The sequence below is a fragment of the Mus pahari genome, chromosome 14, assembly GCF_900095145.1.
Source record: "Mus pahari chromosome 14, PAHARI_EIJ_v1.1, whole genome shotgun sequence".
Classification (NCBI taxonomy): domain Eukaryota; kingdom Metazoa; phylum Chordata; class Mammalia; order Rodentia; family Muridae; genus Mus; species Mus pahari.
In genome coordinates this window covers 74,185,110-74,199,943 of record NC_034603.1, presented here as the reverse complement: position 1 = coordinate 74,199,943, position 14,834 = coordinate 74,185,110, and the positions used below count along the sequence as shown (strand labels likewise).

The window sequence follows — 14,834 nt, the reverse complement described above, 5'->3', positions numbered from 1 at the left end:
TGAGCTCGAGTCTCTAGCTGCATATGTAGCAGAAGATGGCCTAGTCGGCCATCATTGGGAAGAGAGGCCCCTTGGTCTTGTAAACTTTATATGACCCAGATTGATTTTTTTTTTTTTGTAGGTCAAAATTGGGATTATGTATGAGGATTTGTAATAGGTGTTTTATTACTTAAAAAAAAAATCAACATTTTAGTGAAGCTTTAGAGTACGTTGAATTATTTCAATAATTCACCACTGTGTATTGAATGCTGATCAGATGCCAGGTACAATGTCTACTTAATGGTGGGGATACTAAGAAATGAGGGAGAATGTATAATTCATACAGTGTAGTGTTTGCAACCTATGTAGTCACATTGTAAATGTAAACATTTATAGTAAAATGTGGTAATTCTTCATGGTAAGTATAGGCTTCTGAGAAAAGGGGAGAGTTGAAATAAACTTGTTCTAAAGAACTTTCTTCCCTCTTGAGTTTGCAAAAATGAGTAGGTGAAGAAGCTTGGGGCATATGATTTGGGTGGAGAGAGGGATGTGAAGTCTATGGTCAGGTGAGAGGTAGAGCATCTTAGAGACAGTATGGCAGATCTTAGGGAATTTAGATGGGAATTGTGATGAGAAGTGAAGTCAGGGAGATAGATAAGCACTAGCTGTGGCTTTGAGGAGAAAATAAGTTTGATTTGGAAGGCCTTTAAGGATAGAAAAGGAGAATGAGAGGATGTAATCAGAGATTTGGAAAGATCACTGTGGGTCCTGTGTTGGCCCAGGAGCTGGTGAGGCTTGAGATAGTGACCCAGTCATAAGGCTGTAGTAATTGCTGTGACTGAATTAGCTGAAGAGTAGACAGATGGGGATATCCAAAATGTTGCTTGAAAATATCTACCCTCTTCAGCTGCTTCCTCTCTTCTGGGCAGGGGAGTAGACCTAGGATCTTGTATATGCTAGCAAGCACTCTACTTCTGAACTATACCCAGCAAACTGGTGAAAAATAGTTTGGTGGGGATGGAGGTCTGGGGGGACAGAGGAAGAGTGATTTACTTGGGAGCATACTTAAGTTTTGTAGACTTAGAGTTTTAAAGGGTTTAAATGTTATCAGAACTGTAGAATAAATGATAGACCCAATAGAATATATGAAAAGTGGCTTTACTTTTTTTTTTTTTTTTTTTTTTTTTTTTTGAGATGGAAGAGTTCTATTATTCTGCTAAACAAAGAACTCTATTGGAGATGTGAGCTCTCTCTACAGAAAAATATTATCATAGCAGTTTATGTAGAATTTCAAGGTCAATCAAGATGAGCAGCTTTTTTTGAGAAAGGGTTTCTCTGTTAGCCTTGACTGTCATGGAGCGCTCTATGTGGACCTGGCTTGCCTTGCATTCACTGGAGGGAAGCTTGGGTGGTCAGAAGAGACACAGTATACAGTATGTCTGTGGTGACTCTCAAAGTCCATGAGTATATGTTAGAAGTGAGATCTAAAGCACAGGTAGAAAAAATCATTTCAGACCGGAGAGTAGAAGGATTAAAACGTTAAAAATATGACAGGAAGTTAGAGAATTCTCAGACTTTTTCTCTGAAGTCAGGTGTGTGCTGATTTTCACCTCATGAATCATAACATGAATGGCAGTTTAAAAACCATTGCTTTATTCCTGTTAAAGACTATAATTTGAGATGTGCATGTGTTGTATTATGTGTTGATCCTAATGGCTTGGTTTTTGTACTGATATAGGTTAATGGGAAATATTTCTAAATCTATTTTATGATTTAGTACTTTCTGTTATGGTCTTAATTTTCATGATTGAATTTTCACTTTTATAAACAAAACTACCAGGTGTGGTAACACACACCTTTCATCCCTGTGAGTTCAAAGCCAGCTTGATCTATATAACAAGTTATAGGCCAGCTGGGGCTATCAAGTGAGATCTTGTCTCAAAAATCCACAAATATATTTTTTTCTTCTAAGATGTAGACTAAAGGGGACATAGGGTCTTGTGATTGTTAATGTCTTTATTCCTATATCAATAGTGTTTGCTTAATTTATTCAAAAATGATTAGTTAGGCTTCTTAAATTTATATTAAATGAATTTTATATGCCAAGCATCAATAATTGTAATAAACCTCAAAGACAGAGAAGTATGCAGAAATTAGTCAAATTATATTCATATCTTATATATTTAATAAGTATATGAAAAATTGTAATTTTTCTCTTTGCTTGTTAAGTTTGAATTAAAGAAGTTTATGAAGGCTGGAGTGATGGCTCAGTGGTTAAAAGCATCTTGTTACTGAACTGTTGATAATTTAGGGGAAGGCAGATCTCTCCTGTAAGGTTTTTGTGGTATTTAAGAGCACAGAATGCTAGTTTTTAAACATTGCATTGTCAGGAAACTTTTACTTATTATGATCGTCTGTAGGAAATTGTTTCATCCTTAAGTAGATATGCCAACCTGAATTTATGTATCTTCTTCTTAGAGCCATTTTTCTCATCACCACTGGGTTTCTCCAAAATCAAAATCAAAAAACAAACAAAAAACCTTTTAGCTGGGCAGTGGTGGCACATTCCATTAATCTCAGCACTCAGGAGGCAGAAGTAGACATATCTGTGAATTTGAGGCCAGCCTGGACTATAGAACAAGTTCCAGGACAGCCAGGATTACAAAGAGAAGCTCTGTCTTGAAATGACACCCCCCCAAAAAAACCCCCAAAGCCAAAAATAGATCTTTTATTTTTAATTTTAATTCATTTTTATTCCCCTCTACTGTGTGTGTGTGTGNGNGNGAGAGAGAGAGAGAGAGAGAGAGAGAGAGAGAGAGAGAGAGAGAGAACACGAACACGAACACGAACATGAACACGAGAGTGTGCATCCACAAGATCGAGCATACATGGATCCCTTGTAACTCCAGTTATGAGCAGTCTAATCTGGGTGCTGGGAACTGAACTGTGATCCTCTGAAGGTGCAACTGTTCTTTTTTTTTTTTTTTTTAAGATTTATTTATTTATTTATTATATGTAAGTACACTGTCTTCAGACACTACACTCAGATCTTGTTAAGGATGGTTGTGAGCCACCATGTGGTTGCTGGGATTTGACCTCTGCACCTTTAGAAGAGCAGTCAGGTATTCTTACCCTCTGAGCCATCTCACCAGCCCTGGGGTGCAACTGTTCTTAACTGCTAAGCATCTCTCTAGTCCTTTATGAAAAATTTCTCCTCTAAGAGTAGATCTTGATGGAAGATAGAATTAGGCCCTGATTAAAATGATCAGATTTGTAATCTTGTTCCTTTACTGTTACTGGTAATCATTGCTAAGGTTACAGTCATTGATTTATGTAAAGATGAAAGTTACTTAGCTTCTTCTGTAGTTCATGATTGTATTTCGCGCCTCATTGTAGTTAGGGTTGGTTAGGGCTTAATTATCCACATTTGGCATATAAAATTCATTTAATTTTTTAAACATTTAAATGTTTAAAGGTGAAGCAATGCAGTCTTACTATTTTAATTTAATTTTCCCATGTATTTGTTTTTGTTTTTTTTTTACAGTACTCTGTGCAAAAAACTTGGTGAAAAAGGATTTTTTCCGTAAGTAAATGAACTTTAATACAAATCTTGTCTATATTGTGTAGGTTTGGGAGAGAACTTTATTTTTAGAACTGCCTGGTTTAGGGGTCTGGAGGCAGACTGTTTTATGAATGCTATAGTTTCAGTCTGTTGCCTCACACTTCTCAAGAGGGTTCTGTGGTCTGCCTTGTCCTCTTCACTCATTTCTACTAATTCATACAAATGTGTGTGCAGGTGTTCAAGTGCAAGTGGTAGAAATGTTTCTGGAAAGGTTGAAGAAAAAAATTTAATATGCTTTTACTTTAACATTTTAAGGAAAATTCACTCATGCATTCAGGATTTATTGGGAGGGAGAGTTGAGCCTGCTTGTAGAGTATCCAGGGTTGTAGGAAAGTGACATTGCCAGTCTCCGGAGAAGGGGTTGACTGCACTGTATAGTCTACTTGCCAACTGGATGTAGTTTTTTGTTTTGTTTTGCAACAGGGTTTTGCTGTATGGCCTAAGCTGGCCTTGAACTTACAGTCCTTCTGATTCTGTCTTCTGAGTGTCAGAATTACAGGCATTAACAATGCCCAGAAGTTGTGAAAGTTTTGTAGTTTCATTTAGGATTAAGTTTTGTGAGAGCAGATTGGGACTTTTCCTTGTATTTACTAAAAATCTCAATCTATAATCTCTTTTCCTCTTCCTCACTTTAGTTTCATGTAGCCCCATCTGGCCTTGAGTTCTTAAGCATTCTGTATAGTCTCTGCCAGCAGATTGCTAGTGTGAATTTTAACCTTATAATTTCATACTTTACATTAGCTTTAAATTATTCATTAACAATCACAAGATTGTAAATAAAAACCTTTAGCCAAAAATTTTACATGTAAAAATATTTGAAATTAGAAATAACTTTTATGGGCTGGTGAGCTGACTCAGAGGTTAAGAAGAGAGCACTGGCTACTCTTCCAGAGGTCCTGAGTTCAATTCCCAGCACCCACATGATGGCTCACTACCATCTGTAAGGGGATCTGATGCCCTCTTCTGGCCTGTGGATCAGAGCACTCATACATTAAATAAATAAAATTTTTAAAAACCCAAACTTTTATTAGATTTTTTAATCTGAGTTTTGTCAGCTTACAAAAACAGTGTGTTGGGCATTTCATATGATGTTAGGTAATATTTTCAGGTTGGTTAAAATGGATAGAAATTCTCAGGGCTGAAGAGATGGCTGAGCAATTGAGAGCACTGGCTGCTTATCCAGAGGCCCCAGGTTTGATTCTCCACACCCACATGGAGGCACACTACCATTTGTAATTCCAGTTCCAGGGGATCCGACCCCCCTTTCTGACCTCTGAAGGCACTTCATGCAAGTGGTGCACAGGCATATGTGCAGACAAAACACTCAGATACATAACAATAATATTTTAAAAAAGGAATCATTTTTGACACATTTTAAATCCATAATTAATTTCATTTATTACTTCCTATATTTCTACAGTAGACTTGATTTTAAGTTTATAGAACATAATTTTATAAAACTCTAGTTATGAATGTTTATGTTATCTTTGTGTTTATATGGGTAAATGTGAAATAGGATAACTTTAAGCAGAGGAGGGCAGCCTTCCACTTCTGTACCATATTCTGTTTACCCCACAAACATTTTATAGGGCTCAAGGACAGTGGAACTCCCCAATTGTATCTGCTAACACCAATTTTATTCTCTCCTGGGCTGCTCCTTAATTATACTTCCCTGTCATTAATAACCTAAAGGCCTTGATAATTTTTGAAAAACTTCCTAAGATGGAGCTTTGTGATTTGTGTTGGTGAAACTGCAAAGGGGCAGGGAGTCTTGGATGTGGTGCCACCCGGAACAAAGCTGAGACTCACCTTAAAGACATTTGCTCACATTTTGAAGATAAAATCTTCAGTTTTATCATTAATTTTTCTTTCCTTTTCAGATTCTTTCCCTTTCCCCAGAGCCCCATTCACAGCTTCTCTCATAAAACATCCAGATAGGCTTGTCTCCCTATTCCTCAGAAGTCATTAATTCTTTGTAAGTCTCTAAGAATTGACAGTGACTCCTTGTAGAGTCTTTTTGTGCTTGAATAGTAGGTGAAAGAAAGAAATCCTATTTCATTGGTGTAGACAGTAAATTGTGAAGAATAATTTGAGTAATTTTTAAGAGTGTGAGCTTGCTTCAGGCATAAGGTTTAGAGGCAGCATAATTATTTTTAAAACTCAAAATGGAAGCTACCTGGCATACTAGAAAGGGAAGCAACCAAAAGTCAGCCCTAGGCCTTCCTTCCAGAGGATCCAGCCAAGGACGGCAGTGACTTGAGGCTCACCTTGACTAATGTTCCAGATACCTGCACTTCAGGGTGTCTTTGACCTGTTTATAATAAAGTTTTATCTGTCCACATTTATCTTAGAGGAAGACAATAGATCTTAAACTTTTTCTATTACTGAGTATGTTTCCTGATCAGAGTAGAGTTCTAAAAAGAAAAGATTTATTATTTTAATTTTAAGTGCATGAGTGTTTTGCTTACATGTAAATATACGGCCTGGATCCCTGGTACCACTGGAGGCTAGGAGAGGGTGCTGGTCTCCTAGATGTGTATTTGTGGACAGTTGTAAACCATTTTATCAGTGTTAGAAAGTGAACCTGGTTTCTCTGCAAGACTAACAATTGCTTTTAACTGCTGATGCATCTCTCTACTACTCTTATAATTAGTAGTTATAATTATTAATGGTAAATATAGTTAAATTTTTGTTTGTAATTTAAATTGTGTTCAGTGATTAAAGTCCATTTAAAGGTGGTGTATGTGTCATGATACATGGGAAGGTCAGAGCTCTGTTGCTCTTTTGCACCTGTGTGTGCTCTGCATCCACTGCTCTTTCTCCCTGTTCACAACAGTCTGTTCTTCTGGCTTTTATGAGCTTTTCTCTTGAACAAATATAGTAAATGGGTGGTGTTTCCGTTTTTCATCACTGACAGAATATTTCAAAGACTCAACCTAAAGGAAGAACTGGAGTTTTGGTTTTGGGGGGTTCTTTTTGTTTGGTTTTGGTTTTGTGGCTCATGGTTGTAGAGGTTTCCAGCTCATGCCTAACTGGCTCAGTTCGTGTGGGCCTGTGATAAGGGAGACCATGTGGCAGGGAGGGCACGGTGAGGCTGTTCACTTCACCGTGGCTGGAAAGTGGAGGTGACAGGGAGGAGACGGAGTAGGACAATGAGATACAGCACCAGAGCTATACCTCAAGGACTCAGTTCCTTCAGCAGGGTCTCCTTACCTCCCGCAATTCACTGATCATGAATGATAAGGTCAGGATCTTCATAAACCAGTCCCTTCCTAACCACCTCTGGGTTTTGCTGTAGTAAGGACCAATCTAACATAGCCATTGGAGGATTTTCCAGATCCAAATATAATATAATATATCATAATATAATATAGAATAGTTGCAACCCCTTTAATACAGTTCCTCATGTTGTTGTGACCTCCAACCATAAAATTATTTTCATTATTACTTCATGACTATAATGTTGCTGCCCTTATGAATCACAGTGTAAATACCTTGTTTTCTGATGGTTTTAGTCAACCCCTATGAAAGGGTCCTTTGATTCCCCCCAAGGGGTTGCAACTCACAGGTTGAGAACTGCTGCTTTAGACTTTGTTCATACTTCTCACTACTATGTGTACATTGAGCTAATTATGATTTGACATTTAATCTTTTTTTTTCTTCATTTGTAAAATAAGAGATAACAACACTCATTTCCCTCAGAGGATTATTGTAAACATTTAAGACAAAGCATTTTGAATAATTCCCATTGTGTTTGCTGTTTTAGTCAGATAGCCAAGCATTTCCTTACTGTTGATTTCCTTTCCAGTGTTTGCTATTTTCATTTCCTTTGTGGTGTCTCTTATTACTTGGTAGCAGTTTTTAAGCAGTTTGACTTTTCAGAAATTAATCTTCTGTGTGACAACTATGTTTAACAAGTCCTTTAAATGTGCTACTAAGACAGTTGTGTCAAAGGAAATGGTGGGAATGTTTGAGTATTCACCTTCTCAGAGTTTAATGGCTGCTTACAATCCTCAAGTACCCAGGCACCATCTAGACCATGGTAGTGTTTAACAGAATGCTTCAAGTTGAGAACAAGAAAAAACCATACAGTTTAATATCAACTGTGGAAGTGACTTCAATGTTTGGCTTAAAATAGCCCCTTACCCTCTGTGTGTATGTATCTGTGTGTCTGAATGTTGGAATGGAAAAATCTTTTATAGCAAATAATAATCCTCATGTAATTAATCTTTTACATGTCAAAGTATTTTTTTTAGTTTAAATTACTTCCCTTTTTCCCACAGGTCTCCCTGATCCGTTTGCTAAGGTGGTGGTTGATGGTTCTGGGCAGTGCCATTCTACAGATACTGTGAAGAACACACTTGATCCAAAGTGGAATCAGCATTATGACCTGTAGGTATAAATGATTAATTTGAAATGAAGCACAGAATTAATGTAATATAATCTCTTAAAAGAATCATGGAAAATGGTTTCACCTTGTATACAATATAGTTTCTTGCCGGGCGTGGTAGCACACGCTTTTAATCCCAGCACTTGGGAGGCAGAGACAGGTGGATTTCTGAGTTGGAGGCCAGCCTGGTCTACAGAGTGAGTTCCAGGACAGCCAAGGCTACACAGAGAAACCCTGTCTCGAGAAACCAAAAACAAAACAAAACAAACAAACAAAAATATATAGTTTCTTTTTTCCTTTTCTTTTTTCAAAATAGTACTAAATATTGAGCCTTGGGTCTTAAACATGGTAGGCAAGCACTCTCTCACTGAAGTACACCCTCACATCCTTTTTCACTTGTATGTATTTTATCTGAGGTTGGTCTTACTAAGTTGCTCAGGCAGACCTTGAACTTGGAATCTTCCTACACCACCCTTCTAAATAGCTAGGATTGCAGGCCTGCCAATACACAGGCTCAGCCTTATGATTTGACATCTATAAAAGAGGGGCCAAACCCAGTGGAAAAGTGCTTTGAATTATTGTTAAACAAGACAGGCAGGTAGGCGTGTGCACCTGACTTAAACACACACACACACACACACACACACACACACACACACACACACACACAGAGTTAAAAGAAAGAAAACATATCTTGAAAAAGTTACAGCCATATTTCTTGGTTCAATTTACCTTTTCTTAAAGACTAGAGATGTTGGACATCTTTTCATGTGCTCGATGGAACTTATTTTATAGTTAGTATTAACTGGCTACCTAGGGAGGTCTATCTTAGATGTGGAGGGGACAAGATCAGAGTAACACTTGGGATCATTTTGTTAAATCTTTTCGTTACATTGGGTAGGTTGTATAAAAGTATAACAATTATACTTTAGCCAAAATCTTGACTGCATGCATAATACTGTATTCTACATGATAATATTGTGTTCCTTATGTTAGACCCTCTTAAATTTAATGTTGTTTATAAATTTTATACTTGTTGGAGAAGTTGGGGTTCTATAAAATAGAGATTTTTTTGTTTGTTTTTGTTTTGTTTTTCGAGACAGGGTTTCTCTGCGTAGCCTTGGCTGTCCTGGAACTCACTCTATAGACCAGGCTGGCCTCGAACTCAGAAATCCACCTGCCTCTGCCTCCCAAGTGCTGGGATTAAAGGCGAGCGCCACCACGTCCGGCTAAAATAGAGATTTCTATGTAAGTTTAAAGCAGAGTGCAGTGGTGTGTGCCTATAATACTACCTATTCAGGAGGATTGTTAAGTTCTCAGTCCCTGTATGACAACATAGTAAGACTCTTAAAAATACCACCACCAACAAAAAGTGTTTAACTTACAGGTTTAAAAGAATTCATTTTTCTTCTAGCCATGTGTATTAAATTATATTTCTTTAAAATGAAAACAGAGACTGCTTAAATGCAATTTCTAATTAGTTTCTGACCTTGAAATATTTTGACAGAATGTTTTTGCCTTGTAAAACTTAAGTGCTTAAAGTTATTTTAAAAAGGCTTCTAGCTAGAAAATTATTACAGTTAAGAATTTCAAATCTTTTTGTATAATAATAAACATAAAGAATATGTTGGTACATGTACTAAGTAGATAAGAGTTCCTTATGCCAGTGGTGGGCTACTGAGGCCTCAGGAGTCACTATTTTAGAATAGCTGCAAACCAGTTAGGAAACTCGGGTGTGTGTGTGTGTGTGTGTGTGTGTGTGTGTGTGTGTGTGTTACTTACATGTTACTATGTAGTATAACATGCAGTAGTTACATACCAGACTGTATCTGGTAGATATTTTTGAAAATTGATCTATACCTACTCTATGACATCTCATTTGTAAGCAATAGACCCAATAGAAACTAGCTTCATTTTAGAGCCAGGTTTGATGGCCCACACCTGTAATCCACCACTTAAAGTAGAGGTGAAGGAGGAAGGAAGGTTAAAAGCCAATCTGGTCTAAACAAACAATAACAAAACAGGCCTAGGTATGTAGAGTACTTGCCAGGCTTGTATAGAGAGAGCTCTGGGTTTGATCCCAGCATTACCTAAAACTGGATATAGTAATACATGCCTATAATCCCAGCACTTGGTAGGTGAAAGCAAGATCACATAGTGAGTTCAAGGCCAGCCTGGGCTGCATTAGACCATCACTCAAAGCAACAAAACAAAGGGAGGGGAAAAAAACTTAGTTTTTATAAAGCAAATGTATTGACTTGTATCGAAAGAATGTCAGGGTGATCACTTTTTAGACACACTGGATCCAGGGCTTAAGTGCATCTTCCATGTTCCTTGTTTTTCTTTTATTGAATGATAGTATAAGATCAAGGTTGCTGGACCAAAAATGTGATCTCTTAGAATCATGGAAAAAAAGTTAGGTTCTCATCACATGATTATGTTATTAATAACCATGATTTTGCATGACTTGATGCCATGTTAATAATTGGCCGTGATAGAGCTTTTATACACTTGCAGGCATATGCACAGACAAGTATAGTAACGCTTTTCCCTGCTCTGCTTGTCTGCAGGCAGTGAAGTGAAATCTACAAGAGTCCTGCTCGCTCAAGGCCTGCATATAGGAAAGAAGCAGGGGAAAGCGTTACAAACAACTTTTGTTCTGCAGCATTTAAAAATGTAACAGGTAGGTCAGATTTTTGGTCTATCAGCCTTGACTGTGCCTCTTGAAGGTGAACTAAGTCTCTGAGGTAATAATTAAAATATGAGTGTTCTTTCTACAGCTGAATGACATTCGCAAACCCGAAAAATAGCTTTTCTGTTTTTAAAGTTTTTACCCAAAATGAGATTGGAAAAAAAGGGATTAAAAATTATTTTAAATGTTTTTAAAGTTTAAGTTTGGTACTTTGGATTTATTGAATTCAAAACATAGTTTGCTTCTTTTAGCCATATTCTGAAATATATTTAGGATGTTAGGATATTAAAAATTAAATTGTATACTATTCATAATTACCAAGTTATTCATGTAGCTGTTTTGCTTTTTAGGTATATCGGAAAGTCTGATTCAGTTACGATCAGTGTATGGAATCATAAGAAGATCCATAAGAAGCAAGGTGCTGGATTTCTTGGTTGTGTTCGTCTTCTTTCCAATGCCATCAACCGCCTCAAGGACACTGGTTGTAAGTAATTTTTTTTTTTTTTTTAGTTAGAAAATATGTATGAGAATTTTTATGTAGTAGGTGTCCAAAACTTAAGTTCCCATGTATATCTGAAACACTAATAAAAATTCCTGGCCTATATTTATTTATTGGACGTAAAAATTGAAACATTTTGGGTATAAATTGCTTAGGATCAACAACTATTGAGAGGTAAGGTAAGCCAAGGTTCAGACTGAAGTGATCTGAAAGCTTTGGAGAGAACCATCCATCACCAGTGTAGTTTACCAGCACTTTATGTTTTTGAAATCTGAATTTGTCAAAACTTGTTTAAATTTGCTACATATGTAGTTATAGAATTTTAAACATTTTATAATTAGAATGATTATTAAACATAGGTCTATTTTTCAATGGTTTGTGAAAATTTAGTATCATTCATAGATTATAGATGTTAGAATTTCTGATACTAGTTTTTTATTTTTATTTGAATAGATCAACGGTTGGATTTATGCAAACTGGGGCCAAATGACAATGATACAGTTCGAGGACAAATTGTAGGTAAGTGTGAAATTTAAAATTCTGAATTTTAGCTCATTTTAAACTGCTATAGGTCTAAATTTTGTTTTTGTTTTTTTGTTTGTTTGTTTGTTTGTTTGTTTTTGTTTTGTTTTGTTTTTTCGAGACAGGGTTTCTCTGTATAGCCCTGGCTGTCCTGGAACTCACTTTGTAGACCAGGCTGGCCTTGAACTCAGAAATCCGCCTGCCTCTGCCTCTCGAGTGCTGGGATTAAAGGCGTGTGCCACCACGCCCGGCTTTGTTTTGTTTTTTAAAAGAGAGAGTCTCATATAACCCAAGCTATTCTTAAACTTGGCTCTAGCCAGAGTTGACCTTAAATTTTTGATCCTCCTCCTGCCTTTGTCTCCTGAGTGCAGGTTTTGTGATGTGCTGTGAATCAAATCCAGGACTTTATATATGGTAGGCAAGTGTTCTACCAACTGAACCCCATCTTCACTTGTCTAAATAACACTTTGGAATTGGCATGAATGATTTGCTACAGTGGGTTCATGATACAACCTGACTTAAATACACACACACACACACACACAAACACACACACACACACACACACACACACACATTTGAGATGGCTCAGTGAATAAGCACGTGCTGTGCAAGCATGAGGACCAGAGTTCAGATCCCAGTGTCCATGTGTCAAAAGCAAGCTGGGCATGGTAGAGTGCATTCCTGTAACTCTAGCGTTGAGAGGTGCAGAGACTCGAGGGTCTCCGGGGTTTGCTGGCTGTCAGCCTTGCAGAAAAACCTGTGTTCCGTGTTCAGGAAGAGACCCTGCTTTGAAGGAATAGTGTGAAGAGAGAGGAAGACACATTGCCTGTGTGTGCACCCCAACTCTAGAATCAACATACACATAGCCTACACTCAGTTACAGATATAACACATATAAAATGTAATGTAAAAAGGGAAAAAAGCAGCACTTGTTATTGTAAAGAATTACTGAGACTTTAGGAGGAAATTCGCTTAGAATGTAGTAGAATACTGAAATAGACTTTGTGAAAACAATTTTGAAACTAATTTTTTAGTAAGAGAATAGTCTGTTAAAAGTCATTGCTTGGGGCTGGTGAGATGGCTCAGTGGGTAAGAGCACCCGACTGCTCTTCTGAAGGTCCGGAGTTCAAATCCCAGCAACCACATGGTGGCTAATAACCATCCGTACCGAGATCTGACCCCTCTTCTGGAGTGTCTGAAGACAGCTACAGTGTACTTACATATAATAAATAAGTAATTCTTTAAAAAAAAAAAGTCATTGCTTGATTGGAGAGGTGGCTCAGCAGTTAAGAGCACTGACTGCTCTTCCAGAGGTCCTGGTTCAATTCCCAGCAACCACATGGTGGCTCACAACCATCTGTAATGGGTTCTGATACCCTCTTCTGGTGTGTTTGAAGACAGCTACAGTGTACTCATAAATTTAAAGGAAAAAATCATTGCTTAGTAATTTGGTTAATGTTTACTGCCTTGATGTAGAAATCTGCTAACAGAAAAAGATGAGCACTGACAGAGTAACATTACCTGACAGAGTAACATTGACAATAACATTATCTCATAGAGTAACATTAACTAGGAAAAAAGGAAGAATTACATTCACAAGACACTTAGTGGAAATGGTCTAATAGATCATCTTCAACTGACCTCAAGGGAATGGCTCAATCTTAGATTGATCAAGATGCATGGTATAGTAGGACTCTAAGGCAGACAGCTTTGGAGCTTCGTTTTTAATTTAAATATTTATTTATTTTATGTATGTGAGTACACCATAGCTTTCTTCAGACACACCAGAAGAGGGCATCAGATCCCATTACAGATGGTTGTGAGCCACCATGTGGTTGCTGGGAATTGAACTCAGGAACTTTGGAAGAACAGTCAGTGCTCTTAACCACTGAACCACTGAAGCTTTGGGGCTTCTTAAATTAGACGAATAAATCGCTATTTCCCCACTTGAGGTAGAGCAGGATTTAGACAAAATAATTTTTACTGTATCAGAAAAGTTTCAGTTCCCAAAAGTACAGCAAGCATTTGAATCCATAGCTGGAAAGCTGCTAGAGTCGCCGCATAACAGAATCCCGAGACACTTATCTCTGGAAGTGTCTGTACCACAAGATTACTGAGAAAGGGCAAAATACCCCAAATATAAATCCTTTCACACAAACCTTCTGCATGTAATTTGCCTGCTGGTTTTATATTCTTTGTAATGCTTACTAGTTAATGGTTTTAGGTAACAAAACTAGTTTCACTAGCTATAAATTTGTATTTATAAAAATCACAAACTAGACACAGAGCCACATGCTTGTTATTCCAGCACTTGGGAGGCTGAGGCAGATGGATCACAGGTTTGAAACCAGTTTGGACTAGGAGATTATTTCAAACACTTGCTTCCACATAGCAGACTTGACTTTGTCATATTAAAAATGTACTTATTAGAATAAGTGTTTTACTTTTTGTGTGTATATGTAATGTAAAGATTTTGTGTGAAACTGGATTTCATAGTATAACCATTATTAAGAGAAATATAAGCTGTATTTTAAAATCTTGTTATGTCATTTTAAAACACAGTAAGTCTAGTTCAGGGACTTATGGACTTAGACATATACATGCATACATATATACATGGACTTAGACACATACATATGCACATAATATGTACATACATGGGCATATAAACATAGACATAGATATGCTTTTTATATATGATGACTGTATGGTTTATTTGAAACAGGATTTTATTCTATAACCCAGGTTGGTCTGGCACTCAGTGATTCAGCTGTCTCAGCCTTCTCTGAGTGCCAGGACTGTAGGCATGAGCTCCCACTTCTAGCTAATGATATCCTTTGGGGAAAAAAATGGAGAAAAGCACTGTAGAAAACTCACTGTTTTATGTGGGTGATGGTGCATAGCTGTTACTGCAGCACTCAGGAGGAAGAGTGAGGAGGGTCTCAAGTTGAAGGATAGTCTGGTTTGTGGAGCAAGTTTTTCTTCTGGGGTTGGAAAGACAGACAGTTCAGCAGTTAAGAGCATTTGTTGCTCTTTGAGATGAGACCCAAGTTTGGTTCCCACTACCCACAGCAAGCAGCTCTCACAACCACCTGTAACACCAGTTACAGATTTTTTTTTTTTTTTT

General features: G+C 37.3%; 1 protein-coding gene across 2 annotated transcripts in view; it reads left to right on the top strand.

Moving 5' to 3' along the window:
• Smurf2 (SMAD specific E3 ubiquitin protein ligase 2) overlaps positions 1–14,834 on the top strand; it is a 100,764-nt gene that overhangs the window by 40,980 nt on the left and 44,950 nt on the right. The window contains exons 2-6 of one of the 2 annotated variants that reach the window (XM_029545967.1): positions 3,524–3,562; positions 7,885–7,993; positions 10,562–10,674; positions 11,034–11,167; positions 11,636–11,701. Coding sequence is in view for 1 of the 2 variants with exons in the window: in XM_021211735.1 (XP_021067394.1) it covers positions 3,524–3,562; positions 7,885–7,993; positions 11,034–11,167; positions 11,636–11,701 (348 nt within the window). In the remaining variant the exon portion in view is untranslated. The remainder of the gene's footprint in view (positions 1–3,523; positions 3,563–7,884; positions 7,994–10,561; positions 10,675–11,033; positions 11,168–11,635; positions 11,702–14,834) is intronic. The other variant, XM_021211735.1, reaches the window with a different exon arrangement.